The sequence below is a fragment of the Alosa sapidissima genome, chromosome 20, assembly GCF_018492685.1.
Source record: "Alosa sapidissima isolate fAloSap1 chromosome 20, fAloSap1.pri, whole genome shotgun sequence".
Classification (NCBI taxonomy): domain Eukaryota; kingdom Metazoa; phylum Chordata; class Actinopteri; order Clupeiformes; family Clupeidae; genus Alosa; species Alosa sapidissima.
The window spans coordinates 2,702,235-2,715,715 of NC_055976.1; the positions used below are offsets into that span (position 1 = coordinate 2,702,235).

The following is a 13,481-nucleotide window of genomic DNA, read 5'->3' on the forward strand; positions in this document are numbered from 1 at the left end:
ACCTTTACATAGTCCTGTATTGGATATGGGTGAAAGACGTGTAGGCTGATATATTTTTTTGGCCCTGGGAAAGAAGAATTAAACAACCTAAGATATAATTCTTAATATATAGCTTAGGCTATACAGCTCTGGAAAAAAAAACGTAATAAAATTATATTGCAAATTATATCGTCCATTGCCACGATTCTCAACTGGCAATGGACAATATAATTTGCAATAATTTGCAAATTTGCACTTGCAAATTTGCAGTGGTCTCTTAAATTTGAATATGACTATCAAATCATTCCTCAGCAACCATTGGATGACATATGAAAAATGTGCAGTGGTCTTTTATTTTTTCCACAGCTGTGTATGTACAATGAGTTGAGACATGTCACACCCACACAGGATGGTCTAACAAGGTATGGTATAAAAGCCATGACAAATACAACTTAAATACCACTTGTAGGCCTACTGTTTTTCAAGTGGCGGGAACGGGTTTCCATATATTACCTACCGGTATTTTACTGGGTATATCACTCTACCCAGAGCTAGAGATGGCTCTGACTCTACCGTACCAAAGATGAGCATGTTTTTTCCCCTCCAGTGGGTGGCGGTGTGTAAAATCTCTGTTATGGTCTTTATTCTACCCACGTGACAAAACGCGGAACTACATGCCACTGCATAACTGCCTATGATAACTGCTGCACAACCGAAAGGATCTCTGTAATTTAAGTCATGTAAAGCGCCACGATTCTCAACTGGCAATGGACGATATCATTTCATTAAGTTCGGGTAGCGATTCAGACTCCGACCTAGAGGTTGTGCGTTGTTATAGTGATGATACTAGAGAAGATGCCAGACCATTTATTAGGACCGACTGGGTTCCTGTGAAACCGGTGAGTGTCGGTACCACCTACCGACTGATTTGTCCATATCATTAACAGACCAACAGTATGACTTTAAAGATACACCTAGATCTTTATGTCCTCCTTAACGTTAGTTTATTATTGCAATGGCTACTCCATGCAAATTAGCCAACGGCTATTATTGTTTACAAAGAGTATCCACCTGTTTGCATGTTGGCTAACGGAAGTAACGATAACCTAAATTCAGACAGTAGCCAGAGCCAGAACAGGGAGCAGATGGGCTTAGATTCTAAAATCCTGACCGAGTTCATTTGTGCGCGTGAGCAATCTTAACCAAAGTGCCTCAGTTTAGCTGACAGAAAGTTAGCGTTAGACCAGACACCCATGTTGACTTTACCTAAGCCCCGACGTTTCTGTCAGTAGCAAGCCTAAGTTACCTGGTTATTGTATTTTTGGAAGCGTGGTGCGTGGAGGTGTTACTGTTCAAGCTCTCTAGTTCACTCACAGATGGTGTGTTGTTAGGTACAGTATGTAGGCCTATGATAGCTGGCTAGAAACAAGGTAACGTCGGTTTAGTAACGTTAATGTTACCTAGCATAGCTAGCTAGCAAATTTTTTGCCATTACCAATTTGTTAACGTTAAATTATTATTATTCACAAACATTTCATTAAACATGTTTAAACCAATCAACGCATAAAAGTATTACAGGAACTACAAATAGAAATAATCCTAAATAGGCTATACTTAAAAAGTGGGTGTAAAAGGGAGGGAGGCAATCTCTCAAATAATTTCCAAACAAGATAAATAAGTATGTTTAGGTTATATAAGATGTTGAAAACCCTTTCATGTGTTTACTTTAGGTTGTCATTGACTTGTCAAAACTCAGAAGAAGAAGACGCCCCCGAAGGTGCCAACGTGGTTCCATTGAAGTTGTAGACTTGAGTCTTGTAGAGGAAAAAGAATCAGAAGCTGTTTGTGCTGCACTATCAATATCAGATAAAGAGGAGGATTCCTTGCATCAACAAGGCGAATGTCAGATTCTACCTTCTCTTGCAACTGAGAGGAGCCCAAGTTTATTAGAAGAAAATTCACAGGGGATTGAGTCACCCCAGAAGTCTTGTTTACCTCCTGATTGTGAAGCTCTGTCGGTATCAGAGAAAGAGGGAAATGGCCTTCAATTAGAAGGTGAATCTGAAGCTCCATCGCCAGCAGCACTGATTGTACACAAAAATATATCTGTTAAAGATCCAACCACAATAGACTCAATAGAGAAGACCTCTGTCCTCTTGGGAAATGAGCTGCCTGCGTTAGAAAAGTGCAGTTCACAAAAAGACTCTCCAGATAGCATTCCCTCTCCTTTCAGCCTTGATAGCAATTATCACTGTCCATCTGAAATTGATCCGTTTTCATTCTCAGATGAGTCAAACATGCCTGAGTTAAAAGAGACCACTTTTACCACAGATTTATTTGACCACCCGGCAGAATCCTCTTGCATGCCTTCCAAGTCCACCCTAACAGAAGCCCAAAGGAAGTCATCCATTGGTACATTTTCATCTGTAGCTGGTTTAGAAGCTGTTTGGGAAGAGAACCTAGTGCCCTCCTCCTCCTCTTCTGTAAGTCAGTCTAATACAGGTAATCTCACAGCATTACCTGCCTCAGATACTGTGTCCCCGTGGACAGAAACCCAGATCAATTGTACCCCAAATTCTCCAGGAAGACCTGGTTCTGATGTCAGCAAGACCATTCAGACTGCTATGAGGGCAACCCACCTACATAGTGCTCTGTGTCCTCAAATTTGTCTGTCAAACCCTTTATCTGAAAGGGGCTGTCAAGAACAGGAGGGGATAAGACTCCATAATGGTCTTGGTCAAGTTGAAAACATACAGGAGGATTCTGTCAGTCACATGATGTCTGATTTTGGTCCTGGGATGTCTGGACAAGAGCTACAGCACAAGCAATACATTTCTCATATTCAGCTAAAGAAATTAAAAAAACAGATGGGGGCAGTGGTTCAAGACCTGGTGAGATGCACCTTTTATTTAATTCAACGTTATTAATTACAGTATCTAAAAAAGTTCTTTATCAATTACAGTGTTTGAAAAAGTTCTTTACTGATTACAGTGTTTGAAAAAGGTATTTTTTAAGTGTTTCTTTTACATTCATAAATAGATTGACGAGGAGGAGGAAGAGGAAGAGGAAGACTATGGTCCACCTGAGCTATTATGTAGACAGAGTCTTAGCCTAGTCTATAGCACCATTGAGGAAAACTACCCAGAGGGTACCCTTCAGCTTCTGTCAGATTTTCTGCAACCCCGGTACTATCCACCCCCTGACATCATGGCACACCTACTCAGGGGTATCCTGATGGACCCTCACTGTCCTGATGTTCTTGCGCTGGAGGCCTACAGTTTACTGATGAGGATTCAGATGTAAGTGAGCTACAAGGTTTTAGCCTATGTCATACACATGTAGTGTCACATGTAGTGTCACTAGACATTCTAATATATGTACATTTACATTTACATTTACATAGCTGACGCTTTTATCCACAGCAACTTACAAAAACGGGAAACAATCAAGGTATAGTGTGACAAGGACATGTTAGTGCGGCGATAAGCACTCGCATAGAATCAAGTGACCGTTCTAGGAGGGGGGATAGGCAAGTGTTAGGTGCTAGATTTAGCATGTTCAGTTGTTGGTAGTGCTAGGAAAGGAGATACTCTCTTAAGAGCTAGATGTTTTAGGAGTTTTTTGAAGATAGAGGTCCCTGTTCTGGTAGGAACTCTGGTAGGAATCATTAAACTAAATGCTATGCACTGATGTCCATAGGCAAAGCACCCTGGAAATCCAGAGTTCTCGCGAAAGCACAATTTGAATTGTCTCTGCGAGACATTCTGGCAATGAGTAATGATGCATGTTACTTTCACCCCTTGTATCGCGAGGAACCAATCACATCAGTGTATTTGATATAGGCGGGCCAGAGGCGAACTAAACAGATAACGACAGCGCTGCAACGAATCAGTCATTAAACATTGGTCGTAGTGTTATCCAATTGTGTCGAAGTCCGGAATCAGTCAGTAAACATTGGTCGAACTGTTATCCGTGCAGCGAGATTTTCAAATGCATACTTGGTGCCGCCCCTCGAGTTAGGCCACTTTTATTATTTGTGGCCAGACCCTTAACTTTCTAGATTACCAGGGTCTGGATTTTCCAGGTTAAAGGCGAAGTGTGAGGAGATGAAGTCTCCCTTTCAGAGCGAGAGAAAGAGAGAGACTGGATATTTTGCCATAGGAAGACACATCTTTGACTTCTAAAAGGTTTACCTTACATATAAAGTTAGCTAGTTAGTAAGCTAATGAAGTTACTACGAATGTCAGCTACCAGAAAAAAGTGTCGTCAACATTGGGAAATCTAGGATGAATTAGTTTGATAGCATACAACGTTAAGTAAACGCAATTCCTTGAAACCATTATGTTCAAAAACAAGCTGAACCCCATCTGAATTTAAAACAACTGGTTATTTCGGCCATTGACTGCCATTGTGTACTGTTAACATGTCTTCCCCTTCATGGGGGCGGTAGCCTTTAAGCTGAATGTATGAATGCACAATTTGAACTTGCAAACTGAAAAATGAGCAATCATGGAAACATGATTTCCATAGAGGAAATCTAACTTAACCTACAGTAGCAGTCCATGGAAACAGACCATTCACAATTGTCTTAAACAAAATTGCACTGGAAAGCCATCTGAATTTGACTTCATAACCATACATAAGGGTGGAAAACAAAACTACGAAACTGTAATGCATACCCCTTTTACCTTAGAAATAATTTGTCAGTCAAATGAAGCTATGGTGCAAAAAGCTCTAGTAAAGCTATCATTGTTCATGCGCTATTCATGCATTGATGTTTTGTCACATGATTGGTCTATTCATTTTGCATCAGCTTCTGGGTTATTTTTGTCACATAATGATTCTAGAAAATCTGCATAGGGATTCTGGAAAGTATGTATAATGAACAATGTGATCAGAGCACACCATGGGTTTATCAGTGGATGTCTTGATATTCACACCCTTTTTTTTTTTAAATGTCCTTCAATTTTAAAACGTATGTCTCCTTGTGTTGGAGAATTTGTGGACTGTGAAAATGAGATGTTTTTAAGCCAATACATGTTTGTTACATTCAGCAAATATCTCCTCACATTCTGCCTGCGGCCCATTCTGTGTGCAAACTGAAACTGACTTGTTTGGCAGTTGAGTTCATATATCAGCAATTTAGTTCCTGTTTTTGCAAATGCAGATTTCATCCATCAGATATATCGTCTCTTTCATGGGACTGGGGACTGCTGACGGCTGTGATGGAGCAGCAGGTAGGGAATCAAGTTTTGGAAAATGGTTTGTCTTGGAAGTAAAGAAAATGAACTGACACATGTCTGTATACACATTTTAAAACAATTTTCTTTGTATATTTTCTCTCTAAAGTCTATGACTGCTTTTCATGACATTCATGTCCACTAAAAGGATAGCTCCAAGAGGCTTCGGCTGGATGTCAGATGTATGCTACTACAGTATGTGCTACAAATTCTTGAAGATGACTTTCAGCAGAAATTATGCATGCAAAAGCTGCACCTGTCCATCACAAAAGCCATGCTGTCTTGTGAGCAGAGGTTCACTCATGTCAGGTGAGGACATACTACAACCACGGGCAACAGGGTAACATTTTGTTTAGTAACAACAAAAGTTCATATTGAAACAGGTTTTAAAGGACCACTCTACTCTAAGAACAACCTTGGGTCTATTTTTGGATGATACTAGCAACGTGTTTCAAAGAAAGTTGGGACGGGGCGTGTTTACCACTGCTGCTTCACCTCTTCATTTAACAACATTCTGTAAATGTTTAGGAACTGAGGAGACCAGTTGCTAGAGTTTTAAGAATGAAATGTTGTCCCATTCCTGCCTTCTTAATCATGTTTTTCATTCCATGGTGCACCCAATTTGACAGGTCTGGGCTGCAGACAGGCCATTTTAGCACCTGGACTCTTCCTCTATGGAGAAATACTGTTAAAATATGTGCAGAATTAATTTTGGCATTTGTTTTCCTGAAATATTGAAGGTCTTCCCTGAAAGTGGACATTGTGTGGATGGCCGTGTATGATGCTCAAAACCTCTGTACATGATTTAGAATTGATTGTGCCTGGCCAGATGTGCAAGATGCCATGCCATAGGCACTAATGCACCTTCACACCGTCATAGATGCTGGGTTTTGAACTGAGCACTATAGCAAGTTGGGTTAGTTGGATAGACCCTCTCCTCTTTAGCCCAGAATAGGGCTGGGATAAACGATTATTTTTTAAACGATTAATCTAGCGATTATTTTTTCGATGCATCGATTAATCTAACGATTCATTTTTTCAGTCCGATTCGATTTCGATTCGATTATCTCCTCATTAATTGACTAATAGCAACTTATACATGTTTATTTACATATCTGAATTAATTAAACATGAATTCTTTAACATTGCAATGTTTGTTTATTGCTCTTAAGATTCCAAAATAAAAGACTATACAAGTGCAAAGTAATGCATTCTTAGTCAGAGGTAGCATTCAATAAAGTTCAGTAGGTATGTCTAATTGAGTCATTTTAAGACGTTCGTGAGGGAATCCTTGCAATTAACATAACACAGTTAAAAGGCTGCTGATGTGTGGATGCAATTCATTACGTAGTTAGTTCAAATAGCGGTTCGTACTTCTCCTTGGGACAAGCACTTTTGAGTCTTGGAAAACACCTTTCCAAACACCTTGCATTTACAACAAAATAGCATATAGTGATAGCCTTGGGGGCAAGTTAGTCCAGTGTTACTCAAACAGCACTGATTAACAACGTTGTGGTCCCCAAACGAATGTTTACACTTGTTGGCATCCAAAAATAGACCCTAGGTTGTTCTTAGACTGGAGTTGTTGTCTTGTACATTCATAATAACCGATGTTCTGGCAAATGTGAAAGACAACAAAATAATTATATTTATTGTGCATTTATTGCATGTGTATCTGAATTACAGTTAATGTTTATTGACTTAATTTCTAAAATGTCCTCTCTGTCAGTTTACCAATTTCCAGCTTCAATTAAATAGCCCTTAAAGATGCAATCTGTGATTCTGGTGAAAGGTTGTTGATATTTGATCTCAGCAGCCACTCAAATCAACCCCTCCCTCCAGTACTACTGAAGCAGTGTGTTGATTGGCTGGAATTATTTATGGTTCGGTCCAAGCCACTGTGTTTGTTTCCCATATGTAGAGACAGCTCTCTGTATGAAATCTAGATTTTTCAACACATACAGTAAACTAAATGGACAGCTGAAGGAGCAATTCACTTAATGTGATCAGAAGTTTTTTTCAACTTAAATCACAAACTGCGTCTTTGGTAGATGGTCTGACTGCACTCAATCAGTTTGTTGCTGTGTTGTTTCCTAGGAGTGTTTTTGTGTATTTTTGAAGGCATCATTACATTTTAGTGTATGTCACTTTCTTTCAGAGACCTCATTTGTTGGCTTTTTGAAGCAGTATCCTTGGCTGTCAGTAGCAAAGAGAATAAAAACCCCAAGAGGGAGAGGAATGAAAATCTTAAGTATGTTTTTATTTTCATGTACTAAGCATTTTTCGGCTGTTTGTAAAACTTTCCAGTTTATGCTTTATGTTTGATATGTGTTCTTGTATTTCACTTTGGTTTTGCTTTTATTAGGTATCCAAAAAAAGATGAAACAAACATAGCAATAGTGATGGGTCTACTACAGTGGTATTTCTTATGCTGTGTTTCAGGATGGTGATGGTTTTTCAGAAGATGCTGGTCTTAGCCTTGGAGGTGGATCGTACTCCCACCTGCAGCTCTAATAAGATTTCCCAGGAGCTTTTCCACACCATTATTAGCTCTCAAAAGCGTGAGCACAGGTGGGACTCTGTGTGTGTGTCTGTCTATGTATGTGTGGAGGGGGGATAAACAATTTGTAAAACAACCTTGTAAGCCAAAACCAAGTATGTAAAACTGGAATGTAGTATTCAAAACTATGTTTACTAGTTTAGTAAACTATAATTACTGCATAATTACCTGTAAAATGTAATTGCTGTATTTGCTTAGAATAAGCATTTTATATATCTAAATATGGAATGGGTCCTCTTCCATGACTGTAGAGGGACTTTCATGTTTTTCTGCCACTATGGTTGCCAACTTGCATGGAGTGATTTTCAGTCAGTTGCAGTTGAACAAGCTCACGTCTAGAGGCTACACACTGTTGGACCTACTACACTACTCCATCTATTTATTTGCATAACTTTTTTTCATTTTCCTTTATCCTAGGTTGCTTCTTTTTGATACTCTAGAAAGCAATCTGCTTAAGTGCAAGCTTCTAGAGCTTCTTTTGGACTATGAATGTCCTCAAAAGATACCTGTGCCAATGTCCCTCAGCCTGCTGCTCCACTTCCTTCAATATTCCACTCTGCCATCTGATCCAATGGTGAGAAGTTGTTGAGGACAAACGTGAGAATATTTTAACATTCTATTGCCTGAGAAGGTTATGACCACTAGGGCTGCACGATTATGGCCAAAATGATAATCAAGATTATTTTGATCAATATTGAGATCACGATTATTAATTAATTTTAGTGAGAAAAATATTTGTTCCCTAAACATATTGGACTTACTATCTGGCTCACCCAAATTCTTCCCCTCACATTTACTCCCCTAAATTACTGCAAATATAGATTTGACTGCGACTTCCAAACTTCCAAAGAACTTCCAAACAAATGTTTTGTGCGTGCTACTTTGTTAATATTTGGGAAAACAGCCCACCGGGAATCCTCCCAACGCTCCCCATTAGCCACTTAAGCTCTGCTTCTTGTTCATGAGTTTACTGTAATCGTTTAGTCCAGGGGTGTCCAAACTTTTTGACTGAAGGGCCACATTGGGTTTTGAAAATTGGCCAGCGGGCCACACACACATAATAATAATAATAATAATAATAATAATGTTTTCTATTATTTAAATGACAAAATAATTTTGTTGTAGAAAAATAATTTCTTAAATACTGTTAATTTGATGCTGTTGAATTCATTTATAAATGGTGCACTGTCACTTTAAGACTCTTTGCCAGCTCCACTCAAATAGCCTATGACTAGTGCTGTGCCTGTGCCCTCTCACAGTTTAAAATTGGTCAGTAGTGGGAACTACTGTTGCCATCGCCCTCTCTCCCACGCTCAAATGCATCCCCAATTAAATGGACTAGCATAACGTAGTTAGATCTGCTGCAATGGAGATACTATGTATCTCGATGTGACAAGCTGTTTTGACATTGACATTGTAAACATTCTCTAAGAAGAGTGTAAAGCAGTTTGTAGTAGCCTAAAGTTAACCACAACGTCGTCTATCGCTGGAAAAAAAATAACGAGCGTCCTATGATAAACTAATAAATGCTCGGCGGGCCGGATTAAAGTGCATGGCTGGCCGCAGTTTGGACACCCCTGGTTTAGTCATTCGTTGATATGTAAAACACTGACGTGTAGGCTACATTTTCATTATTGTTCACTCGTTTTGAGTAGGCTGTGTCTTGAAACGCATATGCATTGTAGGTTGCACATGAAGCTTATAAAATACATGAATAAAATTCTCGGATCCCGTCGTTAGCTCAACTCTTATTACAGTAGGCTATCGGAGGAAGCAAACAAGGACTAAAAGTTAACGTGATAAAAAAAAGGCATGTGTGGTTTACGTCATGTGATGTGTTTCACGGTATGAGTTGAGAGCCCTGCTTTACTTATATTTTTGGTTAACTTTACTTGCCTGAAATCAGAAATATTTTCGAACAATGGATGATCCGCTTCGAGGGACAAGCTCTTGGCCTTCTGCTGTGCCACACATTTGATTTTTGATCGTCGTTTATTGTATAGTCTAACTAGCCTACTAATAGTTAACATAATGTCACTAGTCCACAGTGCATCAGGCTGAACAGTGCAGGGAACAGCTGTCATTGGTAGGCTGCATGCAGGCACATGGTCAGACAGGTTTAAGCTTGATTTGTTTTGTAGCGGAGCGTTCTATGGGTTGCCAGGTTGTGGTTCTATGCATTTGAAATATCGCTCGATCACGCAAATTTGATCGTGGGAAGCCAAAATCGTGATCGTGATTAAAATTTGATTAATTGTGCAGCCCTAATGACCACACAATTGTATATTTGGGTGGGTTAACGGTAAGCAATACGTTTAGATGCTTTTGCATTTTTTTAAGTGTAGTGAGGGTCAGCAGTTGTTATTAACTGATAGAATGGATACCTACAGCGAGTCATATTTATGCAATGTTGTAAAACCTGTTCAAGAGAATTTACCATCTTTAACATATTCACACTAATCCGTCAATTCCTCCACCAGGATGGTAGTGAAGGCTGGAGGAGATGGGAAGAGCTAATGCAGCTGATCTGGATGCTTCTTCTGAGCTATGAGGAAGTCATGAAAGGTATGCACTTCTGTCTTGTCCAAAACATGTATTTCCTATGGATAAAATGACTAATCCTTGACCATGGATTGGATTGAAAATGCAAAACAATGGTTATCAGAAATTCTGCCAAACTAGATGTACCGCAGAGCGGTACAAAATATGACCACCGCCCAGTCCAGCACATTTTTTCCACAAAAATAAATCACGCTAAAAGGCCTATATGATTCTAACTGTCTCACTAAATTGCATTATCCACACTCAATTCTCACTGGTATCTGCTAGACAACAAGTACCAAAACATGATTAGTTCATAGATTTCACATGTAAAATTCATTTTATACAACCCCACCCCCATCTTGCCTGTTCATAATTCTGAGAAATTCTTGAATTGTGCGCATGTGTGCGTGTACACGTTTATGTTTATGTGTGTGGGTGTGTGTGTGTGTGTGTGTGTGCGTGCTTGTGTGTTTGCCTGCGTATGTGTGTTTGTGCATGTGCATGCATGCGTACATATGTCTACTGTGTGAGTATGTGTCATACGTATGATTACTGTGAATGTATGTGTGTGCGTGTGTATCTATTTATGCACATGGAATGGGTTAACATGACCCCTGGAGGCAAACATACGGAAAAAATTGGTCATCCTAGGCCCTACGGTTCTCAAGATATTCACAGAAAACTGTGTCTGCCCTACCCTCCTTTTGGGGGGTCCAGTACAGCAGGGGGGCTACAGATCAAAACGAAAACCGATGGTTCCATGCTATCCATGTGGGGTTACATGCCCACCAAGTTTCGTGTACCCCGGTCTTTCAGTGTCCCGGGAATCCTTGTTGGTGTACGGTCACTAAATGTACACATAAATTATTTTATTGTAAGGCCCCCCATGAACGAAAGTTCACGAAACTTGGCATGCATTTGGAGGGTGTCATAATGATCCTACACTTTCAATTTCGTGCAGTTTTGACCATGTCAGCCAGAGATATTGTGGTGAAAACACCTAATTTTTTGCTTTTTAATTTTTAACTAGGTGGCGCTATACATGAAATAAGTGGTAATGGGATGGGTTGACAGGCCCCCTTAAGACCAACAAACAAAAAAAGGTGGACCTCCTAGGCCCTACGGTTCTCGAGATATTCACAGAAAACTGTCTCCGGCCACCTACAGGCCAGTTGGTGTATAGTAACATAAATTAATTTATTGTGTGGCCCCCCATGAACGGAATTCCACGAAACTTGGCGTGCATTCAGAGGGTGTCATAATGATCCTACACTTCCAATTTCGTGCAGTTTTGACTATGTTAGGTCACAGATACCTGCGATTACAACACCTCATTTTTACTTTTTTGTGTTTAACTAGGTGGCGCTATACATGAAATGAGTGGTTATGGAATGGGTTGACATGGCCCCTTGAGATCAACATACAAAAAAAATGGTCCTCCTAAACCTTACGGTTCTCGAGATATTCACAGAAAACTGTGTCTGCCCTACCCTCCTTTTGGGGGGTGCAGTCCAGCGGGGGGGGCTACAGATCAAAACGAAAAACGATGGTTCCATGCTATCCATATGGGGTTACATGCCCACCAAGTTTCGTCTACCCCGGTCTTTCAGTGTCCCGGGAATCCTTGACGGAAATTTGGACATGCGAAACAAAAAAACAAAAAAACAAAAAAAAATCTGACTAAACCTATATGACCGCTGCTTCGCTGCGCGGCGGTCATAATAAAGTGTTCCTTCCAACCAATAACCGACTAGATGCGTATTCAGGAGAGTTTTGATTGCACGGGAGGGAGGGGGAGGCAGTAGCGAGCTAGCTTTCTGTTTTGTTTGAACGTCAACAGAAGAGGCGTTACACCACCATTGGTGATACAACCTTAAATTACCCACTGTCAGTGAAATAACTTTGTTTCAGCTCAAGAAGCAAGACATCAGGTTTTATTACTTTGACAGAAATTGCTAAAACATTGGTAATACATAGATTGTACATTTTCCATAGATTGAACAAGTTCCTGCAACAAAATTTGAATGATATTCTACCAGCATTTGGCTGGTGCTAATTTCCATCCCTGGTGTGCACGGATAATTGAATAACCGATTAACTGTTTTGGGTTGTACTACACAAATATTAATATCTCTATTTAGTTATTCTATAACACATAGAATCATGGTAGAAGTTGTGCTAAAATTATATAACATAGATGTTATGCTACTATGATTTGCTGCCATGGTAGACGTTCTGCTAGCACAATCACTGTTAATTAAGTTTATTGAGTGTGTAACCTACACAATCCAAAGAAATAAAAGGGAGACCATCAAATTTAATAATAAAATGGTCCTAAAATGGTCTAATAAAGGGCCATTTTTGCATCTCTTTACCATGTACTCTTTACTAAGGACACTGGCCCAGACAGAGAAGAAGCTATCCACCTTATGCTCTTAATAAAGCACCCTCAAAATAGCAGTGTTAGCACTGCAAATAACCAAATAACACTGTTTGGTTCGAATATTTTAAATTATTTGTATGCACACCCCTACACCACACAATGTTGGTGTTATATGTTATGTTATAAACTCCTATGATTTGGTAGCTACAACTAGCACTAGTAACCATACCAAGCCAGCTATACTTGCTAACAAAGCATAAGGTCCAACTTGGATATTTTTCCCACAACTTTTTTGGGACGTGTTGCTGGCATTCAATTCTATTTTTTTTCCAAAAAACAATAACATTTCTATCCTTCAACAGTTGATATGTAGTCTTTCTAACTATTCTCAATTAAATATAGGGTTTATGATTTGTAAATCATAGCATTCTTTTTTTTATTCACATTTTACAAAGCGTCCAACTTTTCCAGAATTCGGGTTGTACAGCAACACAGTTGGCACATCTAAAAGGGGCGATGGTAGTGTTTTGGTTAAGGAAGTAGCCAGAAAAGTTGTAGGTTCAATTCCTGGCTCCCACTGTTGTGCCCTTTAAGTGCTGAAAAGGAATTTTTAAAATCCCACTGTGGACATTAGGTTAATAACCTGTCTGTATATCTTCATCAGGTCACCTTCGCTGTTCAGTTACAGAGAGGTCCACATACGGCCGTGCCCCAACCTGGACAATGAATGACCGGTTAACCGAAGCCATGGTGCAGGATGCTGCAGATGCTTTTC

At 39.7% G+C, this 13,481-nt stretch overlaps 1 protein-coding gene across 1 annotated transcript; it reads left to right on the top strand.

The window, feature by feature from the left end:
• Nucleotides 1-632: 632 nt before the first annotated feature.
• simc1 (SUMO interacting motifs containing 1) lies at nucleotides 633-13,390 on the top strand. Its single transcript, XM_042074661.1, has 10 exons — nucleotides 633-878; nucleotides 1,710-2,870; nucleotides 3,019-3,278; nucleotides 5,147-5,216; nucleotides 5,368-5,528; nucleotides 7,378-7,470; nucleotides 7,662-7,790; nucleotides 8,197-8,376; nucleotides 10,260-10,344; nucleotides 13,371-13,390. Exons 1-8 carry the CDS (start codon nucleotides 747-749, stop codon nucleotides 8,366-8,368), a joined length of 2,178 nt encoding a protein of 725 aa, XP_041930595.1. The 5' UTR covers nucleotides 633-746; the 3' UTR covers nucleotides 8,369-8,376; nucleotides 10,260-10,344; nucleotides 13,371-13,390.
• The last annotated feature ends 91 nt before the right edge of the window (nucleotides 13,391-13,481 follow it).